The sequence below is a fragment of the Vidua chalybeata genome, chromosome 5 (assembly GCF_026979565.1).
Source record: "Vidua chalybeata isolate OUT-0048 chromosome 5, bVidCha1 merged haplotype, whole genome shotgun sequence".
NCBI lineage: Eukaryota > Metazoa > Chordata > Aves > Passeriformes > Viduidae > Vidua > Vidua chalybeata.
The window spans coordinates 24,838,545-24,865,669 of NC_071534.1; the positions used below are offsets into that span (position 1 = coordinate 24,838,545).

Here is a 27,125-nt window from a genome sequence, read left to right on the forward strand (position 1 = left end):
CCCATAGCATTTGAAAACAGACAACCCATGCCTGGAAAAAAGAAAAAGTGGAAAGTTTTCATTTTGTATTTCATCTGTGTGTAACCGATCCGTTTCCACCATCACCGCCAGCCCTTCACACAGGAGGAATCAGTTTTATTTGCAATCTTACCTGGAAATGTGAAAAATATTATTGTTTGTTTACTCAATTAGAGATTCGTAACTCTTTAGAAAACAAATTCGTATGACCTACCTAGACAACAATATGTTAGCCAGTAAAAATATCAGCCTCACTGGAAGAGTGGCTTTCTCCAAACCCAGCTACAGTCTGGCACCCACTGCTGGGGAATAGGCTGAGAGCTTCCTCCAGCCACAACAACACAGGAAACCTTCCTCAAATGGCAAACTGCCTAAGTCACCACTCAATGGAAATACATTGTCAGAGCGTATCTTCAAGTCAGTCAACAAGATCATCCTCAAATTAATTGGACTTGACTACAGTCAGTGTTTAAAGATTGATTTAAGCTGTAAAGCTGTTCTGTGGCACTCCAGCGTACTGTTATTTACATCTTCCTAAACTTTCACAAGTCTTTATTGAATACTCAAATGTTTGAGAAGAGACTGTGTTCACCCTCTTTTCTATGAGAGGCAAAGAGAAAACAAAATCTCTCATTTAAGGGAATATCCCAATTCCAGACAGAATAAACATTCTTGTGTAAATACACAGTAATGGCCCACTGAATTAAATAAGAAGTAAGAATGTGCATACATGTAAGCAAATGCTGACATCTCTTTATGAATTGTGGAGTTGTGGTTTAGGAGTGGTACTCCCCAGTTCTGTGCCCCCACTGAGATTCCCCAAACCATGCTGCCACCCTCCTGCTCCCCTGCTTTCAAAACCCTCTCCCTCTCCCTGCAGCAGGATGGAGAGTGGAACTGGAGGCAGGAAAGGTAAAAATCATGGGTTGAGAGAGAGTAATTTACTGGAAACAGCAGTGATATAAGAAAATGAACAGTAACAGCAACAATACGAGTGAGAGGGTACAAGAAAAGAAAGAATTCACACAGAAACATCCTGAAAATAAACAGTACTGGATGGCTCCTTCCGCCACATTTATTTGACCAGAAGGAACCCCTTCTCCCCAGAATAAAGTCCCTTTCCTCCACCCCTGGCAATGGTGTGGCATAGAATAACCTCAGGGTCCTGGCCATGCCCCCTGCCAGCTATTCTAAAAACTTAACCCTGTCCTGGCCAGAACCAGGACCGGAGGTCAGCAGAAGCAGGTGCCAGGTGTTCCAAAGGTAAAGACAAGTGAACTCTCCTACTTCACAGGACACAGGTTTCACTTGGTTTCCTGTTCTAAATTGGAATCACAAATAAAAATTACAAACTTGAGATGATGATCCTCAAATACACTCAATTAAATCTGATAATATTAACTTTTCTACCTTAGCTTTTTTTAATACTTCAAAGTAGAAACTTACTTTAAAAGGGAAAAAAAAAAAGCTTTTCATTAAGACTTTTTAATCTGCATTTCTGAAGCTTCTTTTAAGAACAAACAAAATCCCTCCCACCACAATCATTTGAATTAACAGAAAAACCAAATCCCAACCCATTGCCATCAGTCCTGAAGCACTCACATTCACTAATGATACTCTTCCGCTGGAAATTCCCAACATACTCTTTTACATTTATTAAGGTGAAAAAGCACTTCCTAAATGCTTTGCCCTTGTGAAGACAGGAATTCTGTAGCAAGGAGCTCAGAGCTCATAAATCCTGACCTAGAGCCCTAGTCACAAAACCAGACCTCTTCTCAACTGGGATTCAGAGGATCAGGTGGCTCACAGAACATGGTCTACTAATACATCAGTCCTTTCTTTAAGGGTAACTGAAGCCAAAGTCTGATTAATTTTATAGTGAATAGCAGTGATCATTTGACAACATTAGTTTTGTGCTATTAGCTTCAGCATATGGGGAATAAGGGACAATTTGTTGTGCATGCATAAAAAGACTTACACAGTGTGAAAGAAATGACCCTCTCAATATTTATTATTTTAATTTCCAAGTGTCTACTACAAGCACATGCACTGATACTTTAAAACATTTAAAGAAAACTGAATCTAATTGCTCAGAAAAATTAACCTGCAAGCTCTCAAAGCAAAAAGGAAATCCAGAATTAAAAGCGATTTTATGAGGTATAGAAGGCAGTAAAATAGTTACATATGCACTGACCAAGCTAGAAAGGTATTCTAGTATATCTAGAAGACAGCCATAGAGACACACTTGGGAAAGAAAGCAGATGTTAGGGTTGTTTACCCTCAGTTACCCTCAGTGGTCCTGAACCATCAGGTCAAAACAAGGATAAGAGCCCTTGCTTAGCTTCCTGGCACTGGAAAACCATTCAGGCATCTGGGCTCACGTGGCTGTACAACAGCACCCACAAATATGCAGTCAAACCAATCAATATTAAATAGAAAAGTGCCATACAGCCAAACTCATTCCCTGCTAACATAATTCCCTTTCTATACTGATGCTGTACCAGACAAGATTTCAAACCAGCTATGATCTAGAAGCTGTATAAAACTGGTAGGCAAAAAAAGTAAATCTTAATAAATTCACTGGTTGGACACATTTTCACTTATCCTCCCAAGGCACAGAATGATTTTTGGAAGCACCGAATATTCTCAGCTCAGTGAGACCAAGGCTTACTGCACATGTGGCAGGATTGATGCTTGGATTTGTCCTACAAAGCCAGGGAGGGAGGGAAGAACATCACAGCTCTGTATCACAAACAACTGGATGTTCAAGGCACAGCCTGCCATCAGGCATGATGGCTTTACTGCATCAGGAACTGAAATGACACCATGCCATGCACAAAGAGGCATATTTTGTGACGTTTCCATAATAAGATATGGCACAATTGATGTCTACAGAGCTCTAGAGAATGGAATAGAGACTCAGCCTCTCCTCCAATCGCAAGGAGATCCCAAATCAATATACGTGCATCTGTATGCATCCATAAATACACACACATATGTATTCAAGCTCACATGCAGATGTAGCAACTAATCATGGAACATGTTGGCTCCAGAGGTGTTATGCCAGTCACCTTCCATGTCCTATATTAACCAAACAAAAAACAAGATGAAACAGGATGAAGGAGTGGAAAAAAAAAATCTAAACAGAATGAAGCAGTGAAAAAATTTAAAGCACAATCCTTCTCTCTGCAGCCACAAAACCCAGCATGTATTCAAAAGTAAATATCACAATCAAAGTAATCAAACCATTCGCACACACCAGATCATCACTTGTGTACTAAGCCATCCCACTGAACGGTCATTTTAAAGTGTGGAAAAATGAAGATCTCATTTTAAATATGTATATATAAAATATATATGCCATGCTTTCTCATTTGTTTGAATCATTTTTCAAGTACTGACTTGCCTGCTGTCACACTGTGTCACTGGTGCTCCAAACCATGTGCCCATGAAAAGGTAAGCTTCCAGCAAAGTTCATTCATCATCTGTTTACAAACTGAGTTCATTGAACTTTACAATAATAATTTCAAAGTAAACAAAGAAATTCACATGAAAGGATGACAATGACATTGACACAACCGGAAATAATCCTAGGAAGTTTAACTTGAAGAAAAGAAACATTTCTCAACCAAACAACCAAAGGGTACAGGGTCAAGGCAACATGCATATGTGTCTTTTGGCAACACTGTAGAACTTTTCATCCCTTAACTGTTTTTACATTACATGCCTCCAAATGAGTATGTTGGTGGGTTCATTTTTCAAAATAAAACTGTATTTGTGAGAGAGATGGAAGAAACAGCCCAGTCCATAAGCTGGATAAGACTCTGGGTTTGGATACACAACTGAATTATCACTGTTTACTGAAAGTCAGCACATCCGTGGGGCTGATGCCTGTTCTCTAAAAGTCAAGGCAAAAGGCTACAAGAAAGATCTTGCACAGGACATGCAAGTGATCGTTTACTTGCAAAAGATGAAGAACACAGATGTATGTACACCATCCAGTTCCTGAGCAGAGCTGTTTGAAGCCAGTTGTAACATCCCAGTCCTGCTCTGGAGACACTTAATAATTATCAGTCAGTTTAGAGTCATCTGAACTTAATATGTTGATTTCTGCTTACTGAGGTCCTGACCCAAAATTCACAGAATTATAGGACGGCTGAGTTTAGAAAGGGCCTCTGGAGGGCATCTTGTATCAAATTTAGATAGATCTTTTGATACAGTAATATACAGTTTTCTTTCTTCTAGCAAGAGACCATAAAGAACAGCCAGTTCAGGGATATGTCAGGCATCCTGGACCACAAGTGAACAAAATGCAGAAAATAGGTTCCTTCCTACTTGGTGGTTGCATTTTATTTGTTTAATGCTCTAGGTAAGCCTGAAGCTTTATAGGTTTACTAATATATGGATGATGATGATGATGAAACAGCTTAGTGTAACAGACAAATTATACATGTGAAAAGAATAATCAGATCTTATGTGGATCAACTCAAAGATGAAGAGAAAAAATAGACAAGCAAGAAGAAAAGAAGCTCAAGCAACTCAATTTTCCTTCAAAAGGGATACAAGGATTTTGTATCACATTCTATTCCCGGTACTTTTTTATTCTTATTTTTACCACCTCATTGTTGTTTGCTGTTAATCCATTATTACTTGTACCACTGTAGCAGCAAAGCTTCAGATGAGAAAACGATGTTTACTTAGAACGACTGGAATTGGTGTAGATTTTTGAATTTAAAAGTGTCACTCTCCTCCAGCTGGTTGGCAGGTAGATTTAAGGATTTGGTCATAATCAACCACTAGTTTCCACTTGTGATGGCCACATGAATCCTGGCAGAGCACCAACTCCTGGCAAGCCTAGCCAGTACCTATCTTTGCCTTAGAGCTCACTGAATCCACATTTCTAGGAAATATTTTTACAGCCATCTGAATTATTTTAATTATGTACCAGGTAATGTTTCTTTTCACATTGTTCCATCTTAACATTCTGCTCCTACATTTTTAAAAGTACACTTTAATGATTCTCAAGTACTAATTGAAAAACAAATTTTCAATGCAGAATTAAAAACAATCTGAAAACAGATTATGTATCATTATCCCACCTGGAAGAATGCAACAAACATCATAATCCTATCGCACTTGCAACACAGTAATGAAGTTAAAAATGGTCTTAGTGCTCTTAAAAGGAAGCTTCTGTTCAAGAGACAACACAGTAGTGAGAAGAAGGTATCATTTACTCCAGCACATCCCTGCCTAAATGCTGGCTGAGGTTTCCATGGTTAACCTAAATTAAAATTAATTCCATATTTTTTGACAGAAGGTATATAAAGTAATTTTCATATTTTCTTCTTCAACCATAATTAAAAGCATGGGGAAAAGGCTTCACATGCCTCAAGTATGAAGGTATATTACAGCAGACAGTTTTGGTTTTGAATAGCTCTAATGCTTATGTTAATTGAGACTAAATTAAATGGGAAAGCAGAGTGTCATTATTGCTTTCCTGTGATTATACTGTTAACAATACATATACCCTGTGCCTACAAGGCAGCAACAGCCTGTGTGCTAGACTTGGTTGCTTGCTTTAAAAGGAAGTGAACCTTAATGGAGATTTTATCTGCAGTCACCAAACACTTCTTTTGGAAGAATTGTTAACCAGTAATTCAGAAGCAAGAGAAGATGGTAGGGGAATATAAAACTTTTTATAGCAATTTTCTAAAGATAGCCATAGTAAAGATGTGAAACATATAGTATCAAAGGAAAACATAAAATGAAGAGTAGTTTAGCTTGTGTTCACATGCAAGACCTACTTTGTCTATATAATGAGTGAGCAGACAGGTTCAATGTGTGAGAAGAGCACAAATGGTATAGGTCTATCAGGATGCAGAGACAGGACACAAGATGCTTCCAAAAGAATCCTCTCAGCAGATTAAAACCACTGTCATTCCATAAAGGCCTTCTGATGACTTCCCAGAAGGGAGTCCACAAGTGCACAATCCCAGATTAAGGTCATCCTACTTACGAGCACTCAAAGGCATGACATCGCATTACAGACAGCTTTAATAAAAGCTGTCATAATTCACTGATTCATCATCTAACTGGCTTCTACTAATAAATCCACTGGTTTTAGCCGTTCACAAGTTTGATTTCCCATTGTTTCTTAATCAAATATGTATATATTTTACAATTAATTGAAAAATAGCAAAATAAACATGGAATATAAGCTTTTCTACACTTCGCTTTTAGAATTCATCCTGAACATCCTGAAACTCAGTGACAATTTGTTAACATACAGTTTCTACAACTGCTACAGAGAGAATAATCTCTCTTCGAGGCATTCTAGGTTAGATAACTCACAATTCACCCTGGTGGATAAAGCACAAATCTTGATTTTGGAAATGCACATGGGGAGGCCGGAAAAGAAAAGCACAAGTGTGTTTTCCTAAGACCTGTTCAAACCCTATGGTCTCACCTGCTTTCCCATCCTCTCAGCCTAAAAGGCTGATACTCTTAAACTTAAAAAAAAGGCTTTGGGTTGAAATAATAGGTATGTTCCATGTCTGGACTGGAATATATTGGCCTAGCTTTGTAAACAGCACTGACTCCAAAGTCAGTTCTATAAGCACTCTTCACTGGGGAAGGAATTCATAAAATAAAGCAGGAGGATCTTTTTAGCATTTTGAATTCTCTACTAGCAAATAGAAGCCTTCACTCAAAGTAGAGGAGCTTGCTTCGACTAATTTTAAAATATACAAACAGAAGCAACCCTATTAAAAGTCTTAAAATGACATTTATTCAGTCAATGTGATAAGAAAGAATTCTATTACTTGGAAAGTGCTTTTCTCACTCTCACCTTTCAATCATTATTTGCATACAACCCAAATCACATCTGAATAAATTCCACTGGCCTTCCTTACGTACCATCCAGCATTATTTATATTCATGTAGGATTACTAGTGTACAGGATAACCAAATACTTCCCCAAGAGAGCTGACTGCAAATTAAAGAGGAGAGAGCTTCCTGTGGGAAAACTCTAGAGGAGGAAGGATCCCCAGGTTAGATGTGGAAAGACCCAGGAACAGAAGGCTGCTTATCTTCAATAAGTGAAAAGCAATGGCTGGAAGAGGGGAGAACAAAGTGGAAAGTGAGAAATTATCAAAGATTGTGGCTATGTGAGAAGACCATAGAACAAGCAGATGAGAGCATGTAAGATGAAGGAAGTTCATTTGATTTAGACTCATGGACATTAAGCAAGCCAGAAATAGCAACCCTGCATGGGGGGGGGGAAACTGCTAATTTTGCTAAAGGGAGGGCTAGGAGTTAAATTTTCTCATCTGACAGGCTTTCTGGTTAGTGGCAGGGATGTCACTCCGTCTATGTCTCAGTTCCTCATCAATAAAGCAGGATGTTGTACAGAAAAGCCACAAAGGATTCAGGGGACAGTCAAGTAATAAGGGCACTATGTGAACCTGCAGAGACAGCTCTACCTAACAGACCCCTAATGAAGAACAAGAAAAGGGGAGAGAGAGAGAGAGAGAGAGAGAGGGCCTATAGTGACACAACCTACCTGAATTTTAGAGAGGAACACAGATGTTACAGACAGACCATGACAGATGGACACACAACCACAAGAAAGAGAGAGAAACCTCTGAACAAAAAAGGCCTGGAGAGGAAGAAAAATTTCATCAACTGAGAAGTGTGACAATATAGAGAAAGCTATATCCAAATGACCAGGCTGACTAAAGTTAAGAGCAGAACAAATCTCTGAGGGTCCCCTCAAAGGAAAGTTTTCTAATTTCAGGGAAGTGTTACTTGATCACCAGCTACTGCTAGGTGTAGTGGGTACAGTCTATTACTACCAAACATAAAGAAGAAAAGCATGGGAAAGTTACAGACAGGAAGGAATAGGGTTCCTGCTTGGGATGGAAGAAGGGAAGGGATGGAAAATTTCTTCAAGTATAGAGAAAATGGGGAAAAGCCATGTGTCACATATAACAACTTCAGCCTAAGAAGTCTAAAAATAAATTCTTCCTTTCAAATGTGAGCCATGGGCAGAATGGAGGGGCAGCTGGTACCAGCAGTTATTAAGTAAGATATAGGCAGTCACAAGGTGAAACTCATGTACCAAAAGAAGCAAGCAAAGGTGATGAGCAGTTTACAAACAGACTGACTGGTTGCAAAGAGGATCAGAGGGACAGAGGAGACAGACAGCTGATCAGAGAAAAAATGTTCCTCAAGGGCACAAAAACCCCTCCTAAATACATGTGAGTTTGTTTGAGCAGGTTTGAGCATACAAAGGGTCCAGAAAGAAATAGGGAATGGATGGGACTGAGGCAGCATGCAGTGGCAGTATTTCCTTGTAAAATGGTGAGCAACTGCTGGAACTCTGGTCATTCACCCTCATTATTTATTTTTTCTAACCACCTCCTGAAAATGAGCTTTCCAAGGTGATTATAATCAAGAGCATATGTATAAATTCTTGCTAACTCAAACTTCCTTCTTTGCCTTGAAAATTTATTATTTTCAGGTATGACTAATATACAATAGCTGTGGGAGGCATGTCCTGGTCCCAAGCAGACTACTCCTGCCATGTGAAGTCTAAAAGCACAAAACAGATCATGTGCGGGAGAAAGCAAATAATCAAATAAAAGCAAACCATCTCCATGTTACAGATTGAGAACTGAGGAAGAGAGATAGTAAGTGATTTTCCCAAGATTCCACATAAGTCAGTGGCAAAACTGGATATGGAAACCCCTTCTTCAACATTTATCTGGTGCTTCAGTCACAAGGACAGTGTGTCTCTTCTAAGGACACTCTCTTTCATCCTCAGAGTGTTCTGGTATCAAGAATCTTTGATTGAATATGTTTATTGAGTGTATACAGCTTCAGGTCTTATTGAGCCATGTTGTAATTTTGCCTCTATTTCTGGCTTCCTTGTAGCCACTTCTGGTCTGAGCTGAAATTAGCAGTGCTACCAACTCCATCCACAAAGCCAACTTTTATAAGTACTTACAGTTCTGTTGGTGAAGTTACTAAAATCTGCCACTAAGATTTGTTTGATCATGTCTGGTGAGGAAACCACCACAAACACCTGGCGACCAATATAATACCTAGAAAGAAAAAAAGAATCATTTTAGCAGATGGTGACCACAGAGAACGATTTCCTTCCCTAAAATATCTCTTTTTGCTTGAATATACTTGCAGTGAACAAATATCACAGAAAATGTATTTCCTTGGGTAAAGCAGTATCTTTCCAGCCCTCCCAACTGTTAAATTAAGATGCATGGACCTGGAATTTAAAGGAAACAGCTTAAAATCTTTTACTGATTAACCAATACTCAGCCAACATTTTAACAGAAAGGTTTACATACTCTGTGCTCACTCTGAATTCTGCGCAAAGTGATGTAGTATCACTAAACCAAACTGCAGAGGAGCAAAACATTAGAAGCCAACTGAAATAATCATAAAAGTCCTACAAAATTGCATTTCTTGACATCAGCCACATGAAATGTCTTTTCATGGCTAAGCCCTGCCTCTAATGAGTCCTCCCAATGTGACTGTAGTTAAGCACATTTCCACCACATCTATTAGCACTGGAACTGAGTGCATCTCAGACTCTGCATTGCCAAGGACAAACCTTACATTACACTAAAAGGGAGGGGGAAAAAAAGGGGGGAAAAAAAGGGGGAAAAAAAGTTTTACCAAGTCTAAGGGAATTAGTAAAACTTCAGAAAAAAGAACAGGTGATAGGGGTGTCTCTGCCTGTACACCCTTTATCTCCCTGCTCCCATTTCAATATGACCTTGTGGAGCCAGGGTCTGCCCTTCTGGGTCTTCACACCATTGTGGATGCTGCAGAGTCACTGGGACCTGTCCCAACCCTCCAATTTCTAGGGGTGCAGAGCTCCCTTCTCCAGCAGCATTTCTTCCAAGGCCCACAGGCACTCGATGGTTGGCTGCTCTGCTGGGGGAGGAAGAAGCATGACCAGCAAGCAGAGGTCGCTTGCAGTCCCTACCTTTGTTGATCACTGGACCAGAAAATGTACTCAGGCAGCGCTGTCTTTTCTCCAGCAGGAGAGAGGAAGAAGAGGTTGGAGGCAGGCACAGGGGGGCCAGGCAGCTCATAGCAGAATACAAGAGCAATAGCACAGATGCTGCAATGCCACAGTAATATCCATGCCTAATCATTTTGGTATGATACAGCTCAGTATCGATATATTGCTTATCACCTGTCTACACGGCAACAACTGAATAGACAAGCAAACCCTGGACTGAATTAAATATAGTAACTAGGGGTTCCCATGGCAATAAAGCTGCAGCAGCCTGTTTTCTTCAAGGGCAAACAGATGAGACATATCTTGATTCCAAAGCAAGGTTTCACAGTCCAATTTGACCTCCCTACCACCAAAACTTGTAACAAAAAAATGGCAGAGAAGAACACAATCCTTCCTTCAGGAAGGAAGGAAGACATCATCTTTTCTTCTCTTGTGGGTTTCCAGAAGGAACTTTTATTTCCCAAATGCAACCCACAGGCTCTACTGGAACATTAGATATGGGTGGTGTGGTCTATGAGGGTAAACCATTTTCACCCCTCCCATTTTACTCAATCACAGCAAAAGTAGCAGCCTGAAATACTCAAACTTTTATTCAGAATCCTCATAGGTGCATAAAAAAGAGCTGACGCCTCAGATTAAAGAGGGTTTTGATCACAGACTTTAGCAGAAGAGGATAATGCCCTACATGCAACTTTTGTGTGTACTTTGTACAGTATTTCTGGCATTAGAGAGGCAACTCAAGCTCTCAAGGCAAAGACATGTGCTGCTCTGAACCTACCTAATACTGACCTCTCATGCTCACACCTGGCTTTTCTTTTTCTCCCTCCAAGTTTAGCAAGTTCCTTGTCACAATTATTGGTTAGTGACTGATGGTCCTACAACAAACAGCTTTTCACAGGGACCAACTTCATGACATCAGATTCCAAATCTGAATCAGAAGCTGGTTATGTCTACCCAGACAGCTTAATTCTGATCAGCAAGGGGCACCGCATGATACATCAGAAAAAGCACGTGTCTGTAACAGAGAAACAGAGACACACTTCTAGTTTATTTCAAACCTGGGAAACTGCAAAGCTCCAGCTCCTGTCCACTGGGATAACAGGACGCTACTCACAGCAGGAGTCTTTATATCACAGTGCACTTTGTGCTTGAAAGCATTCAGGACTAAAAATTTGGGACAGGAGCATCTCCTACTCAAGCTGCTTTTATGAGAAAGTGACTCACAAGCCAAGCTTATGCAAACAAAATCTATTCATCATCCTCCAACTCAGACCAGTCACCCGAACTCTCAGTTCTGTTTCCACCGCTAAGCTCGCTCTTTTTTATTTACTCTTTGCTAACTTTCTAGCTATAGGTACCTGCTTCTTATTTCTTTATGCAGTTATAAAATAGGGCAGAGAAGTAAAAGAAAGGGGAAAAATCCTCTACACCAAGTAAATTGAAAATGCTAGTGGAAAAAAAAAAAAAGAAACTACTTAAATTGATTTTTAATATAAGTTCTGCCTTTTTTTAAGGAATTATTGCTATAAAGCACACACATTATTGGCTCTCAACTAGCAAAAGCTCTCTTCCTGCCTTTTTTCCATTCTCCTACTTTCTCTATACAGTCTTTCTAATCTTTTATAGGACACAAAAAGATGAGGCTGTGTATGGGCATACTTTGGAAGTCAAAATCCATAAGCCAAAGGCATTACTTCCATGGACTTTCCCTGAAGTTAAGGAAAAAGGACAAGTAGAACTAAGTGTGAAACAAGATCACCTGAGCTATTTCATTCAGCAAACACAGGTTTGCAACCTGAAAAGCTGCCAGCAAGATGCTTAACTGAGTTTTAATATATTTTAAATCCTTTGCAGGATCAAGGTCTCAATCACAAAACAAGAGGCTATCTCCCAACTAGGTGTTTTGGGTTTTTTTTCACCTCTTTCAAAATAGCAAGTAAAAGATAAAATCCTCCTGAACAATAATCTATTCTTCCCAAGTAAATAACATATTCACCCCTGCTATGTAACTTCATTTTGATTCTGTATTACTGGATGAGGATATCACTAGTCTCACGTAGATTTAGATTTATTATTGAACAAAACCTGATATTCTTGTCAGATTTTAATAAATAAGAGTTTGAGAAAAACAAAAGCCTCTGGGCAAGTACATTGCAAATGGATTCATGAATAATTTAGGACAGTATTTTTTATTAACTTTTCCTAGGTTAATCTTTCCACAGGGCTCATTCACACATAGAAATCCTACCTTTAGCTGCAGTACCATTACACTGCTTGACCCAACATTTTATAATATTTTCATCTAGGGCTTTTAGGATGTAAAGCAAATACTTGGGAATACCTGGCCCGCTCCTGCAGAGAAGCAAGAATTCATGCATGTAGTATGACACCCTTGGGGTGATGCACCTCTGTCCACATGGAAATCAGTTGTAACACTACCACACCAGCAAAAATGAATTTCATGACCCACAAATTTTCCTGTATAGACAAGGCATTGGTTAATTAAGTTATTTTGTTGAGGCAATTTCTACTATATTTCAGTTTAAACTGCAGCCCTCCAGAACAGCAAAAGAAATTCACATTTTAGACCAGTAGCTTTAGCTCCATTGGAAAGTGAGGCAGGAAAGACCTGATACCAGTACATAAACAGCACAAGTACAGTGTGAGCTTCCTCCAGCAGATGAAAATGTGGATGAGAAGCCATTGTCCCAGCAGGCTGCCAGTGCACAAACCAGCAGCCTTGTGCAGCATCATCCCCAGGAAGGGCAGGCAAAAGGGCTTTCACAAGCATTCAGCAGAGGGCATGGGTCTATTCCCAGAAGCTGTGAAAAAAGTAAAGATTGCCAAAGGGCCTGCAGGTCAAGGAGGTGGTTATGTCACAGGGTATTGAACAAAATAAGCCAAACTTCATCAGAAGTGCTTCGATAACTGAAGAGGTTACAAACACCCTCCACACCCAGCTGCAGCAGTTTCACTCCTAAGAGCAGACAAGCACCCCTCTTAAGGCAATTAATGGGACAGACAGAGATGACTACCTTGTGTTCAGGGTTCACCCAGGATGTTGCAGTCCTCTTTACAATGATTTAGTCATTCACTAAACACATCTTTTCTTTTATCCACTAGAATAAGCAGCAATCCAGCAATGATATCCTGAGGTTTGCTCATGCACCACTGTTGCTTTCTGCAGAGATGTGGCTTAGGTGTCTGAACCCCACACCTAGTGCCTGCCATGGCCAGGGCCACAGAAGATAACCCATGAAGGCAAGAGATGCCTACCAAGCCCAACTCTGAGCTGAAGTAGGAGCGATGAGACAAGAGGCACATTGGACTGCCCAGTCTCTCCTAAAATACTTCAGCCCATCACTTTCCTTCCTTCCCAATGTTTGACAGGGATCTCCCCAGAATGCAGATTTTTGCTCTCAGATGACACAGAGGATTAATCAGCTACTTTTAATTTGAAAGACCAATTTAGCATCATGCTCCCACGATCATCCTGGCCACACTGCATGGTCATCTGCTGCTGACAGCATCTCCCAGCTCCTGTGCCTTGGCCTTGCTCTCTGGGCAAAGCCCACAGTAACATTGCCTTGCTGCACAGGAGAAGGTGGAAGTACATACAGTAATTTATGGCAAAGGGCCATATGTTTTTGTATAACATCCATGTGGGAAGCACCTGCAACCCTTTCACCTTGTTTACAGTGCTGCTGTCAATTCACAGAAGACTTTGATCTTCCTATCTATTATCAGCCCCATGTATTATAACCACATAAAATTTAAAACATATATATGCTGTTAGGCAATAAGCAAGGCTTTGTTTTCTATGCTGTGGTCTGGTTAAGTACACAAAGATCACCTGTAAAGCCATATGAAAATAGAATTTTTTATTATCACTATTTTCTTCAGGGAAGAGCAAAGAAAAAAGAAAGGCAGTGGGGGAAGAAGGAGAGGTGTACAAAGACACAGAGATACAGCGGGAAAAGGCTCATTTCCTTAGGCAATTTTTCCTCAAAAGAAGTTCCTTGATCACTCTGCCTCTTTTGTTTAGAGATACCCGTTCATTGCAGGCATAGAAACATAAAAACAAATAGCACAATGCTTGTTTAAAAGAGGCCTGAAGCCCTGCCTTACTTATTTAATTATTTCAGAGGCCAGCAAATTGATTTGTCATAGCACTGTCCCCTTTCAGTGCTCAAAGGCAATTCAGATGTGGTAGGACTACGCAATATATAATGAACAGCTGCAAAACCCCAACACAATCTGCACAGAAAGGGTTAGTTTGGACTGAGAGGAAAGGAAAGTAGTCGGACAAATTTGTCAAGTACCACAAGTATTATTTGTGTTATATTAGCAGCTAAAGGTCTCCAAGAGCCCCACATCCTAATTTGACAGGAGATATTCATACATAGAAATCTTATTCTAGGCCTGTTGTTTACAACTTAAATAACTTGAAGTGACAGTGGGGAAAACAAATAACATCTTCCATTTTCCGTCTGAGGAACTGGGGGACAGTCAGGTATGGAGGAGATGGGAATTGCCAGCAATCACCTTTTTCTTTTCTGTTGACACCTTGTGAGAACAGAGCTTCTCAGCTGCTATGTACACCTGGAAATCGCATGCCAGCTTTCTTTGGGAAGGTTGGGAACTAACTCCTGTGTCATTTGTTCTGCATCCTAGGCTGTGACTCTAGTTGGCAAGGTGCTTCCCTGGACTACTTTTATAAAGCCCTCAAAAGTTGAGTATCTCCAGATTAGAGAACTACGAAAAACCCATTAACACTTAAGAGAAGAAAAAACAAAAAAAAAAACACCCCAAAACCACAACACCCTAGAAACAGGTGAAATTGCTGCTGAAAATGAAGCCCCAGTAGTACTGAGAAGTCTCAGGCGCAGAGAAAAGTTTCAAAGCACAGCTCTACCAACACACACACACACACCTCATCCAGAAACTAATCTAACCCATTGTGTAAATTCATGAAAAGAAGAGGCATGGCCACACTCATTTCTATTTAAGAATAAATGGTTCCTCATTTCCTTTTTCAATGAACTACATTTCTTTCCATGTTGTGAAAACTTTAAAAGAAGCACATAGGACTATTAATTTAATTCCTGGGTGCATTAAAAATATCATGTAACATAAAATTCTTGCTCACACATACTTCCTGCGCTCTGTACGGTTATACACCCAACTCTCTGTCCATACACCTGGGATTAAAAATGCTATCTTCTACACACCAAGAACCTCTGTGCTATCTCAAACTCGCACCTTGCCAGAAGGCCTCTGCCTTCTGACATGCTTAAAGAAGTATCAATAAGAAGGAAGAAAATTCCAGGATTATTTATCTTCTCCCCACCACTAAAAGCACAGCTATTTTTAAAGGAGTTCCTCCCTCATCAGGTGTAGTAAGAGACTTGTGGTATGAAAGTAATACATTTAATGTCAACAACGAAGTGAAGGAGGGCTGATTGAGATCATTATAATGTACAGAGTTGCTAGAATCTTTCAAGTAACTTAGAGCAGGGTGCAAAGGAAATCTGTTTCTGAGCATCTCTAACCCCAGGGTTTAGCAACTTGAGGTTGTCACACAGATTTACCAATCCCTTCCCCTTTCCAAGTGAGCAGTGCAGGAGAAACAGCCTCTGCATGGCTGTGTTAATTCATTCATGAAATGAAGTAGATGACATTTACCCACATATAAGAAATGACAGAGATTAAATTAAGCTCACAAAGTGCCACGAAGAGGAAAAAAAAAAACTACCTCAAAATTATACAAGCATATTCGGCAATCTATATCCATTCGGTTTTTGGAGGCAATCTGAGTCCGGACCTAAGTGCAAATACAAAAGCTCAAGCCTGTGTTCAGGGGCTGGGGAGAGAAGCAGCAAAAGGGATGGACAGGGATAGCAATTGTTTTTTTTCTCTGTTCAGGTGGCCTGCAGCAGAAGCTGGGTTCCGGGGCAGCGCAGAGCCACGGGGTCGTGGGCTGTGCTCCTCCACAGCCGGGGAGCTGCCACTTCCCGGTGCTGGCAGGGGTTATTTTTATCCTGCCAACTGAGCTAAGATGATTACCACTGCTGCCGCCGCTCTGCGTGCTTGCATCACACCGCTAGCACTGATTAGCTACATCAGTATTCCACTTCATTAATGCCAAATGAAAGCTGTAAATAAGGTACTGCTCTTACAGGATGCTACTGGAAATGAGAAGTACTGTGATATTAATAAGAAACCAGTCATTCCTCCTGCGTGGGTGGGTGGTGCTACCGTGACCGCCTGACGCTGAAAGTCCGCACAGCTCTTCACCTCAGCAAGAGTGCCAGAACAATGTTTCTAAATCTTTTCCCATGGTGCTTCCCACCAAGTTGGGCTGTATTAGTCTGTGTTTTGTTACTTCTGTTTAGACTGTGGTATTTTCACCAGAGCTTGTTTTGTCTGCACTCACTAAAGCGCACTATGCCTGACTGACCTCATGTGACAGTGCAGCAGGCGTTTCCTGTGGGTTTCAGCGTATTTCTGTGCCTGGCCTTTCTGAGGCCTTTCAAGATGCAGCGTGAGAACAGTCTCATCTCTTGGTCTTTGTACTTAATTCACTACTCCTTTGCCATACCTTGAGGGAAAAACCATCAGGTTACTTTTTCCAGAACACTGGATTATTATTTCTAGGGAAGGCTACCTCTGGAAGATAGCAAACTTTCTGTGTCTCCAAACTTTACTTGCTACTATGAACACAGAGGTCATTTGTATGGATTTGTATGAGCCTATTATTTATATTCAACAGTGCTACCCATTTTTACAGTGGAACAGAAAGAAAAAAATCTACAAGATGGCTGAGGAGGGTAAGCAGACAATGTTACTTGGTCTAAACAAGGGTAACATTTTTTCCATTTTTTTTTTTTTCACCCCCCCTAACCTAAGGAAGGGATAGGGATCTGCTGAATGTTTATCCTGATTTCTAGTTAAGAGCTTTAAGCAGCTTCCTTTGACAGACAGGTAAGCAATTTCTGGGAAACAACAGGCAGCATTACCCTGGCAGGGCTAAAGCCATTTCATACAAGATAAATGGAGACAGAGCAGCAAACTTGCAGAAGATGAGGGATGCGACTGTGATGCTACATTGAATATTATGGCTGAGAGAACATGTGGAGGAGGGGAATACAATGCAGGGCTGCTTTCTAGTAAAGTATGGGGGACCTGTCTGAACACACATCCATGGAGCCAAGGAGGATCCTGTGTCCCAGAAAACAGGGGAGCATGTGTGCGTCACACCGCAGGATCCAAGAAAATTTTGGGGACAGGAGACAAAAGCAGGAGAGCATATGTGCGACCATACAGAGAAAATGAGACAGGAAGGTGGTCAAAGGGTTTAAATATAATTTGTGATACTACAACATCACAAGATACAGCAGGCAATAAAGCAGGTTGACTATAATACAAGCAGAAGTGTAATAAAGTTTATAGTCACACACCCGTCACTAAACCTCATATAAGCAAGCATTCCAGGGTGACTAAAACAAAACCTGTGTCATCTGACTGCTGCCTCTCAAACCCTTTTTGACCATGATAAAATTGAAGTTTGTGTTATTTTTCCTCCCTGAGACCTGACGTCAGGGTACACAGAAAAGCCATCTATAACTCTGCCTTTCTGCAAGCTTCAGCTCATGTATGCTTTACTTATCATGGCCAGAACTCAAGTGCGACTGGAGTTCTTCACTTCTCCAGTTTTGCTTAGCCATTTTAGCCCTGGAGGAAAGAAAAGGCTCTCAGAACACACCGAGTATCCCTATCTGCTGAAAAGACATGTCCTCATATATATCTTCAAAAGCAGCATTCAGAACAGAGACATTCAAAATCAGTAGGCTGTTTCTGCTTGTTTTAATTCTGCACTTTATCTTTCATTTCTTTATAGGCAAGACAGCTCATCTGCCTCCTGTAAATAGGATCAGCAGTGGTGGACAAAACAATATTTTATTTTTGAATGTATCTGAAATAAACATGTACATAATTTTCTTTCAGTCTACTCCTTCTTACTGGAATTTTGGTTTTAAATCAATGAGAGAGTTACATTATATTGTACACTATCCCTCTTAATACCTTTGCTCTGCTTATGTTAATGCACATGCATGCATTTCTGAAATAATACTGTCTTGATATTAGATTATTTTAATTCTTCAATAATAGATAGGACTAAATAGACTGGTGTTTTTTTTTTTTGCATCATGAACATAGCATGATGGAATGAGTAAGCCAAATTGAATTTCATGTAACTACACATGCAATAGACCATCTTGAAGAATAAGAAGTGACACTTTGACTTGGTCATGGTTACTAGCCTGAAAATATCTTCAAGCAACTGAAAGCGGGGTTCCGTAAGTGGGAAGCCACAAGCCACTCATTTGTTTGGTCTGTGTGCAATAACGACACAGATCCCAGCCAACAATGGACAGCCTTACTCAGGGAAGGAAAGGCTTGTCAGGCAAGCCATGAGGGGGACAGTCACTGGGACTCGCTTTTCTTGCACAATCTGCCTAAAAAAAATATGCCTAAACAAAAGAAAAAAAGACAGTAACCACCTACTGAGCTCTTGGGAATGTACTTTTTTATGCTACAGCATTCAAAATGCAACAGGAAAGATTAATTTTTTACCTATAGCAGCATATACTTTTTCTATAAATTCTTAAGATAAACACACTCACAAACCCATTTATTTTGTTAATGCATTATTAAATGTACACTAATAAAAGTAATTTCCCAATGCTTGATGTATTTATCATGAAACTACTAGCAGAATTCCTTACAACAAAAATGCTAGCAGTACACATGGCCCACCTAAATTATCTAGGGAAATGGCTAATATCTGACCACGCAGAAACATTAGAAAGCAGGGTTTTGTTATAGGATAGAAGGAGAAAAATAGATGTATTTTCTTACAGAAAATTTGCAATGATAAAATTATTTTTAATAGAACAATGCTACAGCTCCAGGAAATTTTCCTGAATCAATTCAATCTGTGTCGTGCGAGACTCTAAAAGCCCATTAAAAATAACCGTGATAAATTTCCCAACCTCTTTCAGTGCACCACACAGAAGACAAAGGAAACTGCAATTCAACAGAGATAGAAAAGAAAGAAAATAACAGAAAAACCTGATAGCTTGTGTATCAGCAGTAACATCCTCACTAACAACAACGAACAAATCTATACCACAAAGGACAAGAAGAGCAGGAATGATGTGTACAGCTGACAATGGCACTCCAAAGTAATGATTTCCAGGAAAATCTGCTGTTGCAGATGGACAATGTGCTGCTGAGAAGTAGTTGAGTCACAGCTTTCACAACATGGCAAATTATTTCAGCCTAAGAATCAATGTACCCAACCCCAGGGTGTATATGGCTCTGGTAAGGCAATTATGGGGATTGCAACGTACAAACAGCTAATATGCTCACCTGGTTTAAATTATTAAATCTTGCTGAAATCCATGCAGGTTCAGGGATTTTTTCCCATATTTAATGTGTAGTCATAAGATACAGATCATGTTTCAAACTGTAATACTTGTGAGAGCACTGCCTAGTTGACCTATTTTCCATTTACCATGTTCTACATATCATCAGTTGTAACAAACACACTTCCTTTGCTGCTCCTTTCTTTGTGGTGGGAGAAAGGGGGCAATTGCATAACAAACAGCATATACATCACTTTATAACGAAACAACCCAAATCCCTGAGGATGGAATAGTACATGAAGCCCTCTCCTCCACAGCCATATCCTTTCACCTTCATTGACTGTTCTCCCACTCCTTCTACTGACCTCCAGCTAGAGCACAGCAAATCACACTGACACTGCTCTGCACATGTGTGAGCTCTCTTCACAGCTGCACTAAACAGCTGTCCCAGGTCCACATCTGGCTGCCTGGCGATATGAGTGAGATGTAGACTCAAGAATTTCTCCTCTCTGCCTCAGTCACAGCTGCTTGGCTGAAGACCACAGGATTCCCATGGACCTGCCTCATTTTTGAGTCCATGTTATTATTCTGCCTTGCTAAGCTACTCCCCAAACCCTCTGAGTCTCTGGAGTCTGCTAGAGCAGTTTACTAGAACCCTTGCCTCCAAACAGTTCAAAGTACATGAAACACCACTAGTCACGATTAAGATTTCTGAGAACAGTTCTGAAAAAAACAGCATTTCTAATTGCTCAAAGTTTACTTGAAAAGGGGAGAAAAACAGTAAATTTGAAGACAAACCAATGTAAACACCTCACATTCCTTCTAAATATAAATGCATTGGGCCACTTTCAAGCAACTTGATCCTCATGCAACAACAGAGGTATAGAAGAGATACAACCCCCTGAATCTATTCATAACCCCTATAAACAAAGCAAAAAAAGAAAAAAAATACAAGCACAACTGTAGGATGAACCATCATTGAAGTAAATATATTGATCTATCAAAAATGATTGAAGACTGACAATAAAAGGGTTATAAATTCTTAGAAGAAAGAGAAAGCAAAAAGCACAAAACCAACCCACTGAAAAACTCCCACCTACATTCACAGGGAAAAATAGACTGGAACAATAAAACACAATGGCAGTGCCTGTACATCTTTGATAGCTGCCCCTCCCAAAAGCTGGAACGATCCTGCTATAAACCAAGCAAATGAAAATGTAAATGCATGAGCAATCGTCTGGGGGTTTCAGAGGCTTCGTGTCCTGTAGGCAAAGAAGGAAGGGGAAAAAGGTAGAAAAGCTCGAGAAGGCACCACTTTTGATATCTGCAATTATTGATTATGCTCTTCTCACCTGGAGCCTTTTAAATCCAGCAGAGATCTTCCAGTATATAGGCAGTGCTGCCTGCATGGCAGGGTCAGTACTGCCAACAACACCCCTCATCCTCTGACCTCAGTGTAATCCTCTACTTCCACTCCTCTGGCAGCAGGGACAGCCAGTGGATTTTAGAGGTGCCAGCCTCTGAAAGTGTGAGTACAGCTGCCTGCAGAAATCCAATATCCAAAATGGTGAGCCCAGAAGAGGCAAAGACTGGGAAATACACTAAGTGCAATGCCCAGAGCAGTCCCATGGGTAGGTATAAACACAGTGGTGTATCTAAGGGGTCTGCTCCAAGGCTTACAAGTTGTTTCATTGTTTAAATATTTTGCTAAGGAAATGACCAGGATGAAAATTATGGTAGTTTCACAAACTTCTGTTCTTGACTACTGGTGAAAATCCAATGGTATTAGTTACAGGACAAAAGCAAATAAAATGCCACTGAGACAGGAGAAAATATGGGTCTGTAGTAAGAATAAGTTTAGGTATTTCAAATATTAATCTTCCCATTTTGTAATATACTTCTCTATTTCAAAAATAAAAATTTAAATTATTTTAATGGAATTTAATATTTAAAAACTTATGCCTTTCCATGTGATGTTACATTACCATCTGACCTACTTTAACATTTGTCTCTGTACTGCACTTGGAGACCTACTTTCTCTGTCTCCTGCCCCAAACATAGCTTATTTCCTACTGGCCTAAATGGACAGCTGGTGAACATATAAAATTGTTAGGCTGCTTTGGTAACATTTTACTTTGGCCCTTCACACAAAGTATTTCATAAGATGTTCCATACAATAAAAGGTCCCAAAGAACCAAGATCCTCTCATAATGTCACTTTGAAAGACTCTGCAGCAAATCCCCAGTGTCCTTGCCAAGATCTTTTTTCAATAAAATAGATTCCAACATTGACAGAAAAGCTTGGATTATTGCTGAGTGATAAAATGTCTGCTGCTAGACCTTACAGAGTCAGAACATTGCTCCCAACTCACTCCTTTTTCTGTAAACTACTTTAAGAGGTCTGGGTATGTCTTCAGATTTGCTGCACAAAATCTAATTTTATTCAGTAGGTACAATCATCCAAAAGCTAAAGTTATATAACATGAGAAAAACCTAAACATTGGGCCAAGATCTTCAAGAAGTCATGACTCTATGCCTGTAATGAAGCTACGCTGAAGTTAACAGCTTGAAGATCCAGACCACTATTTTCAGGCTTCTTTGCATGGGGAAGAGAGGAGATTCTGGGACAAGACAAGATTTAATCTCAATAAAGTTAGACTAGAAAAAACTCCTATGGGAGTATACCCCAATAATTGCTGGAGGACATGGTCAGTCTTTTCCCTGATGCAGTAACTGTCTTTGCAGAGCTGCAGTGTCTCTGCAAGAGAGGTTTCTTTGACATTACTACAGCTTTTTAACTATACTTGTAGAATTTTATTGGTATGACTAAAACAAATCCTCCTTCAAGACCAGCCTTCAGGTTTAGCCACTAAATTTACTGGAAGGAAAGAAAGATTCACAATCCCCAGGGTAATGGTGGCTCAGCTTGTCCCATGTTCCCCGAGATAGGAAATAAAAAATGAACATAGTAACAACTGAAAACAACTTCTTCCTGTGCAGTGGGGTATACTTTTGCCTATTGCCTGATGAAATCATATCCAGTTCAGTGCCAGCAGGTCTGACATAAAGCAGACTCTTCAGGAAAAGAAAAGAGGTAGTCAAACAGAAAAAGGGTAATTTTAGCATGGTGCCAAATCAGAAAGAAAAAGGAGATATTTTGTTCCCCTTTCTACTAATAAAAAGTAGTAGACTAAAATTGATCCCCAGACTAATAAGGGAGAGGGAAAAAACTAAAACCTATATATGACAAAACAATAAAAAAGTAATGAAGAGATTTATGGAATTACATAAAAATCTTGGAATGATGTTAAAATTGTCAGGTCATGTTACTGTTTTCAATTCAACATGGATAAGAAAAACGGGGAGGAATAAAAATCAGAGCATGGAGGAAAGATAGAATAGAGCTATCTATATATCTATAGATGGTAGACAGAAGTAAGAGAAAGAAAAACCCAGAGCAAATATTTAAAGGGGTGAAGGAAGGAAGTACGAAAAACATAAACACCGAGCCTACAAGTCAAGGTCATGGATGGAAAAAACCAAAACCAGAACAAACCCCAACAAAGCGTTGGCACCAATTGAACAACATTGAAGGCAGCACTTGATAGGAAATACCTTTGTAGATACCTGGCAAAGTGTAGTCATCCTCACAAAGGAAAATATTACTTACTATTTTTAAGAAACTAAGTAATAGACATCCCAAATCCATTCCTGTGCAATGCTTTGGTAGCCTAAGGGGCAGAGGCCCCACTAAGGGCTCCCCAGCATGGGCAGAGAGGGTCTAAGCAGCACCTGCATCCTGGGGCTCCTAACTGGTGGCATGAGAAAGGGACAGAGCCATGGATGCTCCAGCCCATGCTAGGCTTGCAGGCAATAGGCACATACAACAGGCTGCTGATCTGCAGTTTCTGCTCTGGATCCTTCTCCAGACCCAGTGAGGGATCTGTGGAAAAGGGAAATCCCTTTTGCTCAGTGCTTCTCATAGCACAGTCACAATACAGTAACAAGCTGCTTTTGGATTTCTTTGGGCTGCCAGAAAGAAGGGGAAACTGGCATTAGGGAGTGACCTGGAGAGGCAGTAATTTGACTCTCCTGTGAAGTGACCAAGGCAGGCAGGAGAAGTTCCTGAACTGAGCATTAAAACTGATCTGCTTCAAAGGCTGCCAAGAAAGGGGACACACACACACACAGAGGTTGGGAGGCATGATGCATTTGCCTCCCTCTACATATAGTGTGAGGGGAAATTATTCAAGAAATGCATTTAAAAATTACCATGCATGACACTGGGAACAGCAGTTCATAATCAGATACATAGTGAGTGAAGTCAGAGACCATTAATAGCTACTGAACATTGCATATTGCATGTATCTGCTTTAGGTTTGCATCAATACTTCTGGAGTGCTGTAAGAAATTCTAATGAAAGCATTTAATATGCACAGCAAAATCTACAACACTGCTGTTTTCCCATACTTTCTAGGATTGATATTTTGAAATAATGCTTCAGATTTTTCAGTCTTTTAGAAGCTCTCCACCTGCTTCTTTCCAAATGGTAGAAAGGGATTGGAGGTGGGGGGGGGAATTACAAGGTGGACTTCACAGTTTGTTAAAAAGTTTAACAAATACAGGCTCCAGTAGATAATGAAGGTAGCAGAGCAATGTGAAATTGTGTCTAAGGAACTAGATTTTCTAACTCAGAATATTTCCTCCCCCCCCTTCCTTGAATGAGGATGACATATTGTGGTATGCAGGTGTAATATGATAAGAAGCAATCTGTTCAGCAGTTTCATTCCCTTTAAAACTATCATTTTAACCATTAATTAGCAAAGAAGCAGGGAGCAGAGATCAAAGATCACCTGTGCTGTATATTAGCTGTAAAACACTCCTCAGGTAGCACGTTTTCAAAAGAAGCTTTACTTTTCAAATAATCCTAGGATGAAGCTTACAAGGACTATGCTTCAACAGCTAAATGCTGCTCAGTACCAGCATGCAAAGAACAAAAAAGGAACACTTCTGCAGGAGGAAATGGAGGTGAAACCTTCTCCTAGCCAAGGCTGCTATATGCACACACACAGAAACAGACCAAGATTTAATCAGGTTCCTCAGATGCTTAAATATGGTACAAGAGCCTGCTCCTGCTTCCACTGTCAATCTTAGGAGCTGACACAGTTTTGGCCAGTCTCTCAGAGCTGTTCCACGTCTGGCCAAATCTGTCAGTGAAGCCATACCAGGCAGGAGATGTTCCTCTACACAAACAGCCATTTGCTGGAGCTACGATCACAGCAGTTTGCACACGCCATGAGCACAGAAACAAGCATCAGGAACGTGGTGCAGGTGACAGGCAGTGTCCTTTGTTGCCTTGCCAAGAGTACATAAAATGCTGTCTGCCTCATATGGTTGGATTTCACACTCTCTTTCCAGAGGTGTAAAAGATTACATCAGATCTTTGACTTACATTGGCTTAAACAGCTGCAGTAGTCACAGAGGGATTGGATGGAGGAAAGTTGGGATAAAGCACAACAGTGAGCACATGCCTGCAGCTCAGCCACCCCAGGGCAATGTCTGGAGCCTCAGAGAGGAGTGGGAGAGCTTTGCATACAGAAGAGACTACCACTTGCACCAAAGGTTTCAATCCAAATGGCTTTGTCTGCACTGAGGGCTGGAACTGTGAAATTTCTATAGGCTTTTGAGTTCTGTCTGTGAACATATAGAACACAAATATCCCTGGACCTTCCTGGGGCAGCCAGAGGCTACAGTACCAAATCAAGAACCATCACAGAGTACACAAGCTCAAGCTGCACGGTTCTCATGGGAGGTCATAGTCCACACAGCAGATTTGTCCATGGCAGTGAGGTGCTCATTGATAAATACCTTTGACATTACTAGTACAGTAGGTATCAATTTGCAATGTTCCAGAGACCTAAGTACAGCTGAAACATGCTAGAATTAAACTGGTCAACTAATTTACTGTAAATTTTGCCAATAATCTGTAGCCCATAGATCCGCGCATACAGAATGTAAAATACTCCAATAGTGATCAGGCAGCCACAAAAACTATTCCACCTGTAACAGTGACACAGATTCCAGCTCTCAGAACAGTGTGGTATGCCACCTTTTGGGCAAGTCTTTAGGTCTCAGTCCCACAGAAGGCTATGTTTTCAGAAGCAATTAACTCTAGAGACAAGAGGAGAAACTGGTGATGATATACCCAAAAGTAACTCACAAGACTTGTTCTAGCAGCTTGATTTAACCACTGGAGCCAACTATAACCAATACCTAATTATGTTTACCTGTGGGAATTCAGATGGAGATGCAGCATTGTACCATGAATTCTGCCCTGGAGTTTCTGCCAGGATTATTGTTGGGTTTCAGCTCTTTTTTGAAAAACAAAAAAAACCAAATAGATTACTATTTACAAATTCTCATAGTGATAAAAAAAGGCTCCTGAAAGTTTAACTTAAAAACATGAAGATTGTCCTATTGTTCTCTCCATTCATGCAATAATATTTTCCATTTCAGAGGGAATGGCTAACACATTTCACAGAAGAGCAACTAAACTGTCTACATGCAAAGTGCTATCAAAAGAGAGGGTGGGGAGGGAGAAGAAATATTTTTCTCCCCATTAACTTCTTCCAGGTACAATAGCACTAGGAGTTTATGTGTACTAACAACACTAAAAATATTTTTAAGGCACAAATGCAATTGTTTTTTTATGACCCTGATTCAGCAAGGTAGACAGACTTCTGGTTAACTCGAAGCATGTTGAGTAATACCATTGACTTTAATGTGATTACTCATGTGCTCAAAGTTAGGGGTTCTGCTGTACTGTACAATTTGCAGGTAGTTAATGGAAAAAAGAGATAACTCTAACCCACATCAGCAATTCTGGGACTGGTCAACAATTTTATAGAGTCAGAGAACCTTATCACAACACAAAAGGAGAAAGCAATGAGAAGAAAATAAATCTTGATGAAATATGAAAGACCTGACATCAGCCAAAAAATATACTGCTCTTTAAGAAGACAAAAATCCAGGCAAGTGAGGCTACCAAAATTCCCTATCTGTTACATGAGTAACAGATTATGAGGAGCTATAAAACAGCAACAGGAAGCTTGTTTTTCCCTATCATTGTCCAGGTATGATTTCCTCTAGCAGAAATATAAAAAGTAAATTCTTTAAAACATCAAAATAAAGGAAGTATCCCAAGAGAGGTAGTAAGTCCAGTAGACCCCCACCACCACCAGTGTAAAAGAGAAAATTAAACAGGATACGATTTTTTCCATAAAACTGAATTATTTCTTTCCATGAGCCTTCAGAAACAAAGATGAAAATATTTTTCCTGGAATCACTTTTTCCACAGAAAGCAGAATGAGGCTAGAAATAGAGGGGTTAAAAAACTTTGTGACATTAAAATAGCAATAATGACATTGTTTCTTCAGTTCATCAGCCCATGATGAAGACATCAGGAGATCCTGCCCTATCCATCTTAGGTTTGTCCCAAGGTATTTGATGACAGCAGAAGGAAGAAAAAGGCTTTGAGTAAAGTTCCACATGCCCAAATCCCAGAAATGCATGTCCCTCTTCCATCCACAAAAGGGGAAAGCCCCAAGCCCCCCTGACAAACCAGAGCTT

The 27,125-nt window shown here is 40.2% G+C and overlaps 1 protein-coding gene across 5 annotated transcripts in view; it reads right to left on the reverse strand.

Moving 5' to 3' along the window:
- The window catches only part of TBXAS1 (thromboxane A synthase 1), a 228,095-nt gene that overhangs the window by 117,286 nt on the left and 83,684 nt on the right, over positions 1-27,125 (reverse strand). For all 5 annotated transcript variants that reach the window (XM_053943898.1, XM_053943897.1, XM_053943901.1 and 2 more), the window contains one exon: positions 9,026-9,122. In XM_053943898.1, coding sequence (XP_053799873.1) covers positions 9,026-9,122 — 97 coding nt within the window. The remainder of the gene's footprint in view (positions 1-9,025; positions 9,123-27,125) is intronic.